The sequence below is a fragment of the Mercenaria mercenaria genome, chromosome 15 (assembly GCF_021730395.1).
Source record: "Mercenaria mercenaria strain notata chromosome 15, MADL_Memer_1, whole genome shotgun sequence".
Lineage (NCBI taxonomy): Eukaryota > Metazoa > Mollusca > Bivalvia > Venerida > Veneridae > Mercenaria > Mercenaria mercenaria.
Window position 1 is genome coordinate 26,301,513 of NC_069375.1, and position 13,678 is coordinate 26,315,190.

General features: G+C 32.6%; 2 protein-coding genes and 1 long non-coding RNA gene across 3 annotated transcripts; 1 reads left to right on the forward strand and 2 right to left on the reverse strand.

The window, feature by feature from the left end:
* Positions 1-1,541: 1,541 nt before the first annotated feature.
* Positions 1,542-9,006, forward strand: LOC128548980 (uncharacterized). The gene is made up of 2 exons (XR_008367401.1): positions 1,542-1,930; positions 8,607-9,006. It is a non-coding gene; the product is annotated as an uncharacterized LOC128548980 (long non-coding RNA).
* LOC123549336 (vitelline membrane outer layer protein 1-like) lies at positions 1,628-4,403 on the reverse strand. Its single transcript, XM_045337351.2, has 4 exons — positions 4,253-4,403; positions 3,610-3,740; positions 3,096-3,299; positions 1,628-2,736 (listed from the first exon to the last, which is right to left on the reverse strand). The coding sequence occupies exons 1-4, from the start codon at positions 4,290-4,292 to the stop codon at positions 2,491-2,493; spliced, it is 621 nt and encodes a 206-aa protein (XP_045193286.2). The 5' UTR covers positions 4,293-4,403; the 3' UTR covers positions 1,628-2,490.
* Positions 9,007-11,319: 2,313 nt separating the features above from the next.
* LOC128548683 (vitelline membrane outer layer protein 1-like) lies at positions 11,320-13,286 on the reverse strand. Its single transcript, XM_053524040.1, has 4 exons — positions 13,216-13,286; positions 12,387-12,517; positions 11,992-12,198; positions 11,320-11,635 (listed from the first exon to the last, which is right to left on the reverse strand). Exons 1-4 carry the CDS (start codon positions 13,253-13,255, stop codon positions 11,390-11,392), a joined length of 624 nt encoding a protein of 207 aa, XP_053380015.1. The 5' UTR covers positions 13,256-13,286; the 3' UTR covers positions 11,320-11,389.
* Positions 13,287-13,678: the final 392 nt, after the last annotated feature.

The window sequence follows — 13,678 nt, forward strand, 5'->3', positions numbered from 1 at the left end:
GCTTTTAAAAACATGGTGGAGGTAAGAGTGAGGTTAGGTGCGCACCTTAAACCGGTTTAAGCTCCCTCGTGGTGTTTTTGCCACTGGCCGTTCCAAGGCGGTGCCCCACTGTGTTCCTTTACTCGTACTTTTTGTCCGCATGTGTTTGCTGTGTATGTGTGTGCGTGCGCGCGTGTGTGTGTGTGTTTGTGCTGGTCGTGTGCACGTCCGCGTGCTGGGAGTTGCGATTTGGGGACTGAGGCTGTGTTTTTGGAATGTGGCATTTCTTGTTGGATATTTATCCTTGTTTTTAGGCATATATTAAAATTTTGATAAGTGAGAAAACCTTGGGCGTATCTGCAAGAAGGGTTTCATATACACTTGGATTTGATGTTTATCAAATAATCAAAGCTTTCGGGTGGTTTTTCTTTTGAGTTACCACAGATCAGGTCTTAGATGTTCAGGAATTGAACTATACAAGTGCATAGCCCGAGTGGTTACTGAAATATCCAAGCACTTTAACAATGATCCGGGGTGAATTAGACGACAAACCGCAAGAAGGTGATGAACATATTGCAAAATCTAATACAAACACATTTTTTTCCAAGAAAGTTCCCCATGGAGAACTTCAAAGGGAAGCAAATCAAACGGTATAAGTCTTTATTCAAATGACAAGACATTTCAAATTGGCAAACTGAAATTATCTCGAAATTATGTTACAAATGAATTAAAGCCACACATTGTTCACATTTTGATTGTTTTAATTCGTTTGAAAAAAAAAGAAGAAAAGAATTTTTACCCTTTTCCTCCCGACAAGTTACCCTGGTCTGTATTTGGGCGCCGTAAAAAAATTATTGAAGTTTTTATACGGAGTAAATAGTTCAAGTCCTGCTCAAGTCCACTTTCCACGTTTTTGTAAAAACGTATAATTCGCCAAAGCTGTAGAATTATAATTCTTACTTAGGTTTGCATAGCACAAGTGCAAAAACCTTTTAGTGCGGATTTTTCCTAGTTTAAGCCGATTTCAGTATCTTACGGGGAACTTTAAAACAATTTGGTCTCTATTCGGATCACTCTGTACTGCGAAGAAGAAGTAAGAATTAATAATTCTACAACCTTGGCTATCATAAATGTGGTCGAACTTGTACTATTTTTATAAAAATCGCTGGAAAAGTTCATTGTAAAGGTATAGTAATTAATAATGTTTGTTCTTTGTAGTTTACAACGTTCCACTTATGTCGTTAAAACGGTCATACCTCTTAAACTGTTACGTGTTTCTCTGTGTTAAGGACTTCACAAAACGTAACGTCAATGTAAAAAATATTCTTTTAAAGTGCACTGTATCTAACCATTGTATAACTATTAAAACACACGCGGAATAAAAGTTTAAAAAACGGATGGCGCAAATAAATGGATATATATTCCTGGGCAGGGGTAGCTTTTACTTAATAATAGATGAAACAGGAATATCTCAACCAAATTTGTAAAATAGAAAAATAATGTTGGTCCAACTCACAAACCCGGGAGTCAAAGCGAATTCTTTGTTTATCTAAAGGGGTTTTAATTTTATTTTGCATTTTAAAAATCAAAAGAGCTTGATAGAGGATATAGTTGATATAGTTTAAAAGAAGCCAATGAATATCAGAAATGCTTATATAATAATGATTTTATTCGATATAAAATGAGTGACTGACTAAAACATGCACATATCATAAAAAATGTTTTACAACATATGTGTGATTATCACTTTTATGAAAAACTTGCACGTTTATTTCATGCATTCAGTATTACTTAACTAAATACTACGGTGGATAATATGTTGCCTGTTTCACTGGCTATCATATATAATGTCAATACGTGGGATTACGCTTAAGGACGGATGAATATCTTTTATAGATAATTAGATGTTCTGTAAGTAATAAAAATTCATTTAAAAATTTGCAGTTTCTATGTTTATTGTTCTCTTATAAAGTTATTAGAAACTTAATTTCCTCGTTAATCATGCGTAACGTTACTTCATACATCTTTGGGTCCCCACTGACCTTTTAAAGAAGATTTTAAAATACTATCGTTAAAATGCACAAAATAAAAGGAGATTGTGTTTGGTTCTGGTTAAAAATCAGAAACCTATATCATACATTTTCATCCGGACTTGTGCAACTCGTGGAAATTATAATGCATATGTTGCTCATAAATTTGAATAGATTTTAATCTTTCACCCAAACAAACAAATATCATCTCCTTTAATAGACATAATATCTGCTAATACTACGATTTGATAAAACTTACAAAATCTGCAAAACCTGAAAACATGGTAAACGTAATTACGGAAACAAAAACATACATTGTTTTTTCCCCATGAAACATACAGTATTTAAAAAAGAGATTCTATGTACGCTTTCAAATTGGAAGTTCCTACTATTTCAAAATGTCAACAATGAAAAAGAAAGTATCACAGCCGAATATTCACCAAGTATGATAAATATATTAACATGTAAAGTAATAAAACAATTATCTGCAACAGTAAAATATAACGTCGTTCAGTGCTGTATCATCTCCTCTTCCCTGTGGTACCTCAACCCTTGTCTTAATCCCGCAAATAGCAGTCCCTTTATAGCACTCAGAACTCCAGGATCCGTACTGACCCCATTCTCCGAATCCAGGATCTCTAGACATTTCATACGAAGGCAAGGAGCCAGCTAAATCCCTGCACTTGAATTTTATAAAATTTGCAGAGGTGTCGTCGCCTTTTCCTTGCTGCAAAAAGGACAAAAACTGTTGTGATATGCTTACACAATAAGATCAAATTGAGATATGTGATAACTTTGTTTTAAACATCGTCAATTTGAAGTATATTTCAACATTGACACCGTGTTTGTAAACAAAAATAAGATGTATCACGTAGCATTATACTAGTGTCGGTAATTGGAAGGAATAGCATTACGGTTATTCAGGGCTATGTTTAGGGAAAACAGTGATCTTAAACACGATCTTTCCACACTTTTTGCCGTAAAAACTTATATTAAGTTGTGTTATCGTTATGTAGAAAAAAGTATGGTGTTGTTCATGATTTATATGATTTTACAGATTCTGTGTTTTATATCGTATTGCAATACCTTTTGTTCACTTTGCAAGTTGAATGATGTCAAGAACTGTTGTTTGTCATTACGATTGTCACATAATGCTTCTCCGACCCATCCACCCCATGGACCAACGCTTGATGTTGCTACGCCACGTCTAGAAGTATGACCGAATGGAGACTGGCATATCAGTTTGATGCCATTCAGAGCTGTGTCGTCACCTTTTATCCATTCCTCGATCTGTTATATTAAGTTGCACGTTATTCAAGATCCGTACGGCATACCATGTTTCTCTGACATGCATATTGTTTATGAGTTAAAAAATAAATATCTAAAAGTTTAAAAAAAAATGAATGAAACTTTACATATTTCAGAAATAATGATCCCTATATCGAGGGTTCAACGCAATAGGGGTGTATCTACATATAATAATTATATGTAGATACGCCCCTATTGCATATAATAATTATATGTAGATACGCCCCTATTGCGTTGAACACTCGATATAATGTTTACATTTTCATGCATTTTTAGAAATTTTAAACACTACCTTCATATCGTAGCCAACAGCGTATGTATCTTCACCACAATATTGTGCATCACCCCAATCACCCCAGTCATTAGCGTTTGTAACAGAGAGAGTTTTGGAGACTGATACCGAGAACGTCCCAGATGTCGCAACTGAAAATAAAGTTACATAACTAAAATCTTCACATGTTCTAATCTAACTCTTTAAACCTGCAAATTGTATGGCACAGACGTAGTGAAAATAAAGTTTGAATTTTAAAATTAATTAAAATCACTTGATAAAAGATTTTAAATCCGAGGGCATACTGAAGTCTTGATATATTTCAAAAAGTTGTTGAACCTTGTTTCTTTTGAAATAGTTCTGAATTTAAAGCCATAGTAGTATATGTAATTCCATATTATAATTGAATTAGATTTTAGACCGGTTGCCAAATACTTGGATACTGTATGAATTTGTACCGTTGAGATACATTTGTACCGGTGCATAGGTATATGTAAAATGGGATTAAATTTGTAGTAATCATTTGATCTCTTCTCAGAGATTTACCATGGTGGAAGCCTGAAATGTGTAAACAGTTTTAAATATAATTTTATGAGGCATGTACAACAGTAATAACTGAAAATTGATATAAACAGCATAATTGTAATACACAATTTGTACTTACCGAACACTAAGAAAACAATAACATATAGTATAGAAGCCATTGCATGTTAGCTATTGTAAAAACGGTTTAGTCTTAAGCGAAGTGGAAAGGAAAACATCGCTTATATACACATTGTGACACAGGACTGTTCATCCATTTAACGAAGAAAAAAGCGTATCCTGTTACGGTTTCATGGAAAAAAAAACTAAACGGAAAATTAAAAAAAAGTGTAAACAGGATGTACCTTGTATTCGTGTTGCACGTCAGCAGAGCCAAACGTCAATAAATCAATTTATTTCATTTTTATCGGTTTTTTTAAGTTAGATTTTGTGTATGTAAGGCGCTAATGGCATGTGTATTTGGAGGGAGGAAGTACAAAAACTCAAACGCGACCTGCTTCATAAACATTTCCACACCAATAATTTCTTAACCAGTATGTCAGGACAGTTTCAACAGGTACAATGCTAGTAGATATTTCCCCAATGAGGAAAGAAGAAACATCTATACTGTTATTTCTTATAATAAGAAAGAATGCATGGCAAAAAATAAGGCCAAATGTATTTTCGCTGTCGTTTAGCAATTCTGGACCATTTGTGAATCGTATGTACCGCTTGAAGATCAAGACACATATGACCGAACATTGTTGTGACGTCTGGTTTATTAGTTTACAAATTTCAGTTGGTAATTGCCAACATCTGCACGTAACTTAACAACTGTCTGATTAGCTGTGCAAGTTTATGACGAAATTACATGCCTTTTAAACAGCATTACTCACTTACTTTAAACTTTGTTTACTTCCGCCTTCCATGGCCGAATCACGCCATACTTTCGGTGCATGCCGCTCTTACGTGTTGCTGCACTTTGGCGTATTTCAAGTAAACAAGAGGGCTGTCAGTGTGAAATTAGCAGCTAAATTGAAATTATTACAGATTAAAAAGCCACTGCTCCGGTTAAGCGTAGCTATGGTAATTAAAACGTTCCACACGCTTCAATTATCAGTAAAAATGTTACAAAAATGACAAAATAACACAAATATTTCCCATTGCACTATAAACAACAAGCAGCTTTTGACAAAAAAAAGTCTACGTTATTTTTGAAACAGCCCTTGTATTAAACCACCTGCAAACACTCTAGCTTTTGTTATTTTGTTTCGGTTCGTTGAAATGAAATTTTAAGCTTCATATTGTTTCCCCACGTCGAAGTGAAGATGTCAATTCATTTATCATCGGAAACAAATGTCATCTTCTGTTGTGTTTACATTTATTATAGATGCAATTATGGTTAAAGGTTACTTAATCGAGTTGTATTTGTTTTTTCTATAGTTACTGTATTAAAGAAAAAATATAAGAAATAGTTTTCTTGCAAAGGTCCTTTCCTGTCATTAAAACATTCTGTTTTAGGTGTATATTGAAGTTAGATCACTTACAAAAATTCATAAGTTTCGTGCAAAGCATTTATTTCATAGGGTATAATCTATCTCTATCATTTTAGATACAGAGAAATTAATTCAATTTTATGACAAATCTATTTTATTTATGTTTTGTTCAGAAACCAAAATCGGACCCATAATTATAATTTTCTTGGAACGTTGAGCTCTTTCTTCAATACTGGACGTTACGGCACGGCAAAGAAAAGAAGTGTTTAAAAATGTTTATGAAATAAATATATATCTGATCAAAACTCCATTAATACCAACAACTGAAAACTGTTTTTCGTTGAAAAAATAGCCGACATTGATGGATTCCTGAAAAGCAAACATTAAGCAAAATCTTCTGGGAACAGACATTTTTGTCAAAACATTGTCTGAAAGAAAAGTTAAAATTGTATTGAAACCTTTTATACAGTATTTACAGGTCACTCTGATTCATTTGCTGACAATTCAAATCTCTGTATAGCCTTGAAATGTAACTCAAGCCGAAGAAATAACTCCTGAAGCAAAAGAATCAAGCAGATTACTGAAGAATCTTTCATTTCTCGCGATCATTGTCACTCCTATATAGCACAACTACATTTGCCCATATGTTCCGTTGAAGTAGAGCATGGCCTCATAGAAATAACAAAGTTCTTCCCTACCCGGGTTGCGTATTTTCCTATTTTACAACCACAGAAACGTCCCCTTGTTTGTTGACTTTGCTGACGAACCCTGTATTTCTCTCTAATTTTAGAGAGAGGAAATAGTTACATGTTTTGCGTGAAACTCCTAACATGACTGGCATCTGCCTTTTTATTGTTAAACTGTATTGAATCTTTTGGAAAACACTATTTCTATTACACTGTTACCCAACAAACAGTATGAGGAATATATGATAACAAGCTTAAAACAAGGATGAATATCCATCAGGGAAAGCCATGTTTTTAAAAACGCAGACTCCCCAAACACTTTTCTTACCCTTTTTATGAAGGTCAATCTTCAACACCCAAAAACATTATGCTCGCAAATTTGTCATTACTTTTCATAGGTAAAAACTATAATATTTCTATTCAAATTTACGTGTATCTATATAATATTATGTACTGCTGAAAACAATACAATGCGAAAATATTAAATTGGCATGATTGTCTCTCAGACCATCAGATTTCAGTTTATAAGTTTAATACTTCTTGTATTCCGTTACATGTGTATTTTGATTGTAAAGAACAATTTAATAGCAAATAAACTTTAAAAAAGTTATGTCTTAACATTTTACTCGTTATATATTTTTTTGATATTGCTGTTCAATTATTTTCACCTCATAAAGATGTTTAAACTTCATGGCGATTTTTTTTTTCCGAAAAATAAACTTTCCTTTTTTTTTGGATAATACTTGATTTATAACGTGTGTTTTACTAAATCCTGTGGACAGGTGACACACTTTACCTTATATCGTAGCCTAGCTCATATATGTTTTAGCACAAACTAAATAAGTTGAAAACTGAATTTTATCCAAGCACTTTAACGATGATCCGGGGTGAATTAGATGACAAACCGTAGGAAGGTGATGAACATATTGCAAAATCTAATACAAACACATTTTTTTCCAAGAAAGTTCCCCATGGAGAACTTCAAAGGGAAGCAAATCAAACGGTATAAGTCTTTATTCAAATGACAAGACATTTCAAATTGGCAAATTGAAATTATCTCGAAATTATGTTACAAATGAATTAAAACCACCACATTGTTCACATTTTGATTGATTTAATTCGTTTGAAAAAAAAGAAGAAAAGAATTATTACCCTTATCTCCTCCCGACAAGTTACCCTGAGTCTGTACTTGGCGCCGTAAAAAAATTATTGAACGCTTTATACGGAGATAAATAGTTCAAGTCCTGCTCAAGTCCACTTTTCCAGCGATTTTTGTAAAAACAGTATAAGTTCGACCAAATGCTGTAGAATTATTAATTCTTACTTAGGACTGCATAGGACAAGTGCAAAAACCTTTTAGTGCGGATTTTTCCTAGTTTAAGCCGATTTCAGTATCTTACGGGGAACTTTAAAACAATTTGGTCTCTATTCGGATCACTCTGTACTGCGAAGAAGAAGTAAGAATTAATAATTCTACAACCTTGGCTATCATAAATGTGGTCGAACTTGTACTATTTTTATAAAAATCGTTGGAAAAGTTCATTGTAAAGGTATAGTAATTAATAATGTTTGTTCTTTGTAGTTTACAACGTTCCGCTTAATGTCGTTAAACGGTCATACATCATTAAACTGTTTACGTGTTTCTCTGTGTTAAGGACTTCCGTACGTAACGTCAATGTAAATGTTATTCATTAAAGTGCACTGTATCTAACCATTGTAGTTAACTATTAAATACACACGCGGAATAAAAGATTGAAAAACGGATGGCGCAAATTAAATGGATATATATATCCTGGGCAGTGTAGCTTTTACTTAATAATAGATGAAACAGGAGAATATCTCAACCAGATATTGTAAAAATAGAAAAAAAATGTTGGATCCAACTCACTAACCGGAGTCAAAGCGAATTCTTTGTTTTATCCTCATGTGGATTTAATTTTATTTTGCATTTTAAAAATCAAAAGAGCTTGATAGAGGATATAGTTGATATAGTTTAAAAGAAGCCAATGAATATCAGAAATGCTTATATAATAATGATTTTATTCGATATAAAATGAGTGACTGACTAAAACATGCACATATCATAAAAAATGTTTTACAACATATGTGTGATTATCACTACACTTTTATGAAAAACTTGCACGTTTAGTTCATGCATTCAGTATTACTTAACTAAATACTACGGTGGATAATATGTTGCCTGTTTCACTGGCTATCATATATAATGTCAATACGTGGGATTACGCTTAAGGACGGATGAATATCTTTTATACTGTAAGTAATAAAAATTCATTTAAAAATTTGCAGTTTCTAGGTTTATTGTTCTCTTATAAAGTGATCTAACATTTTATTAGAAACTTAATTTCCTCGTTAATCATGCGTAACGTTACTTCATACATCTTTGGGTCCCCACTGACCTTTTAAAGAAGATTTTAAAATACTATCGTTAAAATGCACAAAATAAAAGGAGATTGTGTTTGGTTCTGGTTAAAAATCAGAAACCTATATCATACATTTTCATCCGGACTTGTGCAACTCGTGGAAATTATAATGCATATGTTGCTCATAAATTTGAATAGATTTTAATCTTTCACCCAAACAAACAAATATCATTTCCTTTAATAGACATAATATCTGCTAATACTACGATTTGATAAAACTTACAAAATCTGCAAAACCTGAAAACATGGTAAACGTAATTACGGAAACAAAAACATACATTGTTTTTTTCCCCATGAAACATACAGTGTTTAAAAAAGAGATTCTATGTACTCTTTCAAATTGGAAGTTCCTACTATTTCAAAATGTCAACAATGAAAAAGATTCAGTTTATTTCAACAAGCATGAAGGCCTCCGGCCCATATACACAATATTTACATAGCTAAGCTTATACAATACATGCATACAGTTTGTACTTGTGTGATACCCACTGACATTTATTAATATAATACACAAATAATACAGTATTATTCAGTTCGTCACAAATTTTACAAATTTTATTTTACCTATTGTCACTATATTCCGCTCTTAACTTAAATGCTTAATATGTATATTGCCAAGTTTCCCTTTTAAATTAACATTGGTAACTTGACATTTAAATACAAAAATTTATTAACATTTGGATTTTCTAAATATTTTTCTTGCAGATATTTTTGTCGTATATTTCTATTATTGGACAAAATAATATAAAATGGTACTGTCTTCGACACAGTTTTTACAATAAAAACATAATCTATCATTTTTAGGTATACCCCCTTTTTCTTCCTTTTTCTATTAATTAGTTGGGGAGATGAGGATCTTAGAGAGACGATACTTGATCTAAACTTAACTATATCTATACATCTACATATGCTTCGACATCAAAATTTGTCTTAAATACATGGTAATATGTTTTAAATTTTTTATTCTCAGCACATTTTGTGTTCCACATTTGCAGTTACTGGTCTTTTAGACGTTGCAAATAGGTATATATAAAACATTTTGATTGTTTACTTTTTGACTTTCCCAAAAATTTTCCAAATTTCCCTTACTGTACAAATTACGTTTATAACACTGGCCCCTTACTGTATCCAGGGAAACTAATTTTAAAACATGTTATAGCATTTTTTCAATATCGACAGCAGGCATTTTTTAAATCTTGATCCAGTACTTAATAACATCTTTTTTGTGCTACAATATACATAGGATACGACCACAGTCTCCCATAATGCTTCATTACATGCTTAAAGGGAAGCATTTAAGAACCGTTTACATGCATATATATGTACTCTTTCAGTATTCCATCATATGGATTCCCCATAACCAGACCCATAAAGTAGTACAGGTACAATTTAGTTCAAATATCTTAAAATATGTTTTGTGTGACATAGGTAATACATTTTTCAAACTCTGCAAGAGGGAAACAATAACCCTTTTTGCTTGAAGCCATACAACACCATTTTAAACAATGACTACGGCATGTGAATTGTAAACCTACATACATAAAAGAATTTTGTTTTTTCAATACGAGTACCGTCATAAAACCATTTTTCATTTTTGTCAGCTGACCACCATTTTTAATACAACTACTTTTGTCTTGCTAATATAACAGACAGATGCCAATCTATACAATATTGATGCACGCATTTAATTGTTTCTGTAATTTCCCACCCTGTGTCGGAAACAAGGGCAACTCATCTGCAAACATTAATTAAATACTTCAAACCCCATCTGGACTCAACTGAACACCCTGTGACCCACAATTTTCTAAATACTGATGCTATTCATTGATAAATAAACAAATAAGATTGGACCAGCTTACATCCTTGTCTTAGGCCAATAGGGCATCAAATAATTTGAACAGACAGATCCCTTTCTTACACAGCCTTAACGTATTGTTATACTGCTTGTATGATTTGAATAAATGACCTTTTATACCACTTTGATTTAAGGCTTGGTAAAGTTTTGTTCTGTGTTTAAAAATCAAATGCCTTTTTAAAGTCGATAAAGGCTACATAAAGACTTTTACCTTTTTTACACAAGTATTGCTTATCATAGAATATAGAATTAAACCATTATCAACTGTGGAATAACCAGAGCGGAAACCGGCCCCGGCTTTTCCGTAATTTTATCATATGCATTTACAAGAAGGTTATTTCGTTTATTCAAATACTTACATTTATTTTACTAATAAATCGACCAGTGATTGCCCCATAATTGTCAGTTCATTTAAACTACCCTTTTTATGTACAGGTATTAAAATTACAGTGTGTCCAAGCACTAGGGAATTCTTCTGATTTAAATATTCTATTGAACAATTTCCTCAGTTTTGGCAAAATGCATCATTCCAAATAAATGTTCGCTATCAAATTACCAGAGGAGGCTTTCCTTGGATTTTTTCAGTATGGCATCTTTAATTTCTTCATCGTTATATTCGCTGTTAAATAGAATATCTTCGACACTATCATATTTTTTGGTATCTACTCCACTCTTGTACTTAAACACCATCTTCAGAAAATAATACATTTTTAAAATGATTGAACCAATGAAAAAGAAAGTATCACAGCCGAATATTCACCAAGTATGATAAATATATTAACATGTAAAGTAATAAAACAATTATCTGCAACAGTAAAATATAACGTCGTTCAGTGCTGTATCATCTCCTCTTCCCTGTGGTACCTCAACCCTTGTCTTAATACCGCAAATAGCAGTCCCTTTATAGCACTCAGAACTCCAGGATCCGTACTGACCCCATTCTCCGAATCCAGGATCTCTAGACATTTCATACGAAGGCAAGGAGCCAACTAAATCCCTGCACTTGAATTTTACAAAATTTGCAGAGGTGTCGTCGCCTTTTCCTTGCTGCAAAAAGGACAAAAACTGTTGTGATATGCTTACACAATAAGATCAAATTGAGATATGTGATAACTTTGTTTTAAACATCGTCAATTTGAAGTATATTTCAACATTGACACCGTGTTTGTAAACAAAAATAAGATGTATCACGTAGCATTATACTAGTGTCGGTAATTGGAAGGAATAGCATTACGGTTTTTCAGGGCTATGTTTAGGGAAAACAGTGATGTTAAACACGATCTTTCCACACTTTTTGCCGTAAAAACTTATAAGTTGTGTTATCGTTATGTAGAAAAAAGTATGGTGTTGTTCATGATGTATATGAGTTTACAGAATATGTGTTCTATATCGTATTGCAATACCTTTTTTTCACTTTGCAAGTTGAATGATGTCAAGAAATGTTGTTTGCCATTACGATTGTCACATAATGCTTCTCCGACCCATCCACCCCATGGACCAACGCTTGATGTTGCTACGCCACGTCTAGAAGTATGACCGAATGGAGACTGGCATATCAGTTTGATGCCATTCAGAGCTGTGTCGTCACCTCTTCTTTGCCGTTCCTCGATCTGTTATATTAAGTTGCACGTTATTTAAGATCCACGCGGCATACGATGTTTTTTCTAATATACATATTGTTCATGTCTTAAAACTAAATATCTCAAAAATGAAAAAATGAATAAAACTTTACATATTTCAGAAATAATCATCTCTTTATGTTTATATTTTCATGCTTGTTAAGAATTTTAAACACTACCTTCATATCGTAGCCAACAGCGTATGTACGTTCACCACAATATTGTGCATCACCCCAATCACCCCAGTCATTAGCGTTTGTAACAGAGAGAGTTTTTGAGACTGCTATTGAGAACGTCCCTGATGTCGCAACTGAAAATAAAATTGCATAACTAAAGTCATCTCATGTTCTAATCTTACTCTTTAAACCACAGAAGTAGATACTGCAAATTGTATCGCATAAAGTTTGAATTTTAAAATTAATCAAAATCACTTGATAAAATATTTTTTCTTTTGCAAATAGTTCTGAATTTAAAGCCATTGTAATATATGTAATTCCAAATTATAATTGAATTAGATTTTAGACCGGTTGCCCAATACTTGGATATTGTATGAATTATAGACATAGTAAAAATAAAGTTTGAATTTTAAAATTGATTAAAATCACTTGATAAAATATTTAAAAACCGAGGGCATCACTGAAGTCTTGATATATTTCAGAAAATTGTTGAACCTTGTTTCTTTTACAAATAGTTCTGAATTTAAAGCCATTATAATAGATCTATATGTAATTCCAAATTATAATTGAATTAGATTTTAGACCGGTTGCCAATTACTTGGATATTGTATGAGTTTGTACCGTTGAGATACATTTGTACCGGTGCATACGTTTATATAAGATAGGATTAAATTTGTAGTAATCATTTGATCGCTACTTCTCAGAGATTTACCATGGTGGAAGCCTGAAATGTGTAAAATGTTTTAAAATATAATTTCATGAGACATGTACACCAGTATTAGCTGAAAATTGATGTAACAGTGTGTAACTATAATACATAATTTGTACTTACCAAGCACTAAGAAAACAATAACATATAAAATAGAAGCCATTTTATGTTAGCTATTGTGAAAACGATTTAGCCTTAAGCTAAATGGAAAGGAAAACACCGCTTATATACACATTGTTGCCCAGGATTCCTCATCCATTTAACGAAGAAAAAAGGCGTATCCTGTTACGGTTTCATGGAAGAAGAAAAACCACACACAAAAAACGGAAAATTAAAAGAAGTGTAAACAGGATGTACCTTGCTGTGTATTTTTGTTGCATATCAGCAGCGTCACCATCAATAAATCAACCTATTTTATTTTATTTTGATCGGTTTTAAGTAGATTGACCGTTAGCTTTTGGGTATTAAGACGCTAAAGGCATGTGTGTTTGGAGGAGGTACTAAAACTAAAAAGCGGTCTGCTTCATAAACGTTTTCACGACAATAATTTCTTAACCAGATTGTCATGACAGTTTTTACAGATATA

Excerpts from the sequence above, each read along its gene's own strand:
- LOC128548683 (XM_053524040.1), bottom strand. The coding sequence starts at position 13,255 with ATGGCTTCTATTTTATATGTTATTGTTTTCTTAGTGCTTG. Across the intron at positions 12,518-13,215 it reads TATTGTTTTCTTAGTGCTTG|TTGCGACATCAGGGACGTTC; the intron begins GTAAGTACAAAT and ends TTTTATTTTCAG. Across the intron at positions 12,199-12,386 it reads CTGTTGGCTACGATATGAAG|ATCGAGGAACGGCAAAGAAG; the intron begins GTAGTGTTTAAA and ends TTAATATAACAG.
- LOC123549336 (XM_045337351.2), bottom strand. The coding sequence starts at position 4,292 with ATGGCTTCTATACTATATGTTATTGTTTTCTTAGTGTTCG. Across the intron at positions 3,741-4,252 it reads TATTGTTTTCTTAGTGTTCG|TTGCGACATCTGGGACGTTC; the intron begins GTAAGTACAAAT and ends CTTTATTTTCAG. Across the intron at positions 3,300-3,609 it reads CTGTTGGCTACGATATGAAG|ATCGAGGAATGGATAAAAGG; the intron begins GTAGTGTTTAAA and ends TTAATATAACAG.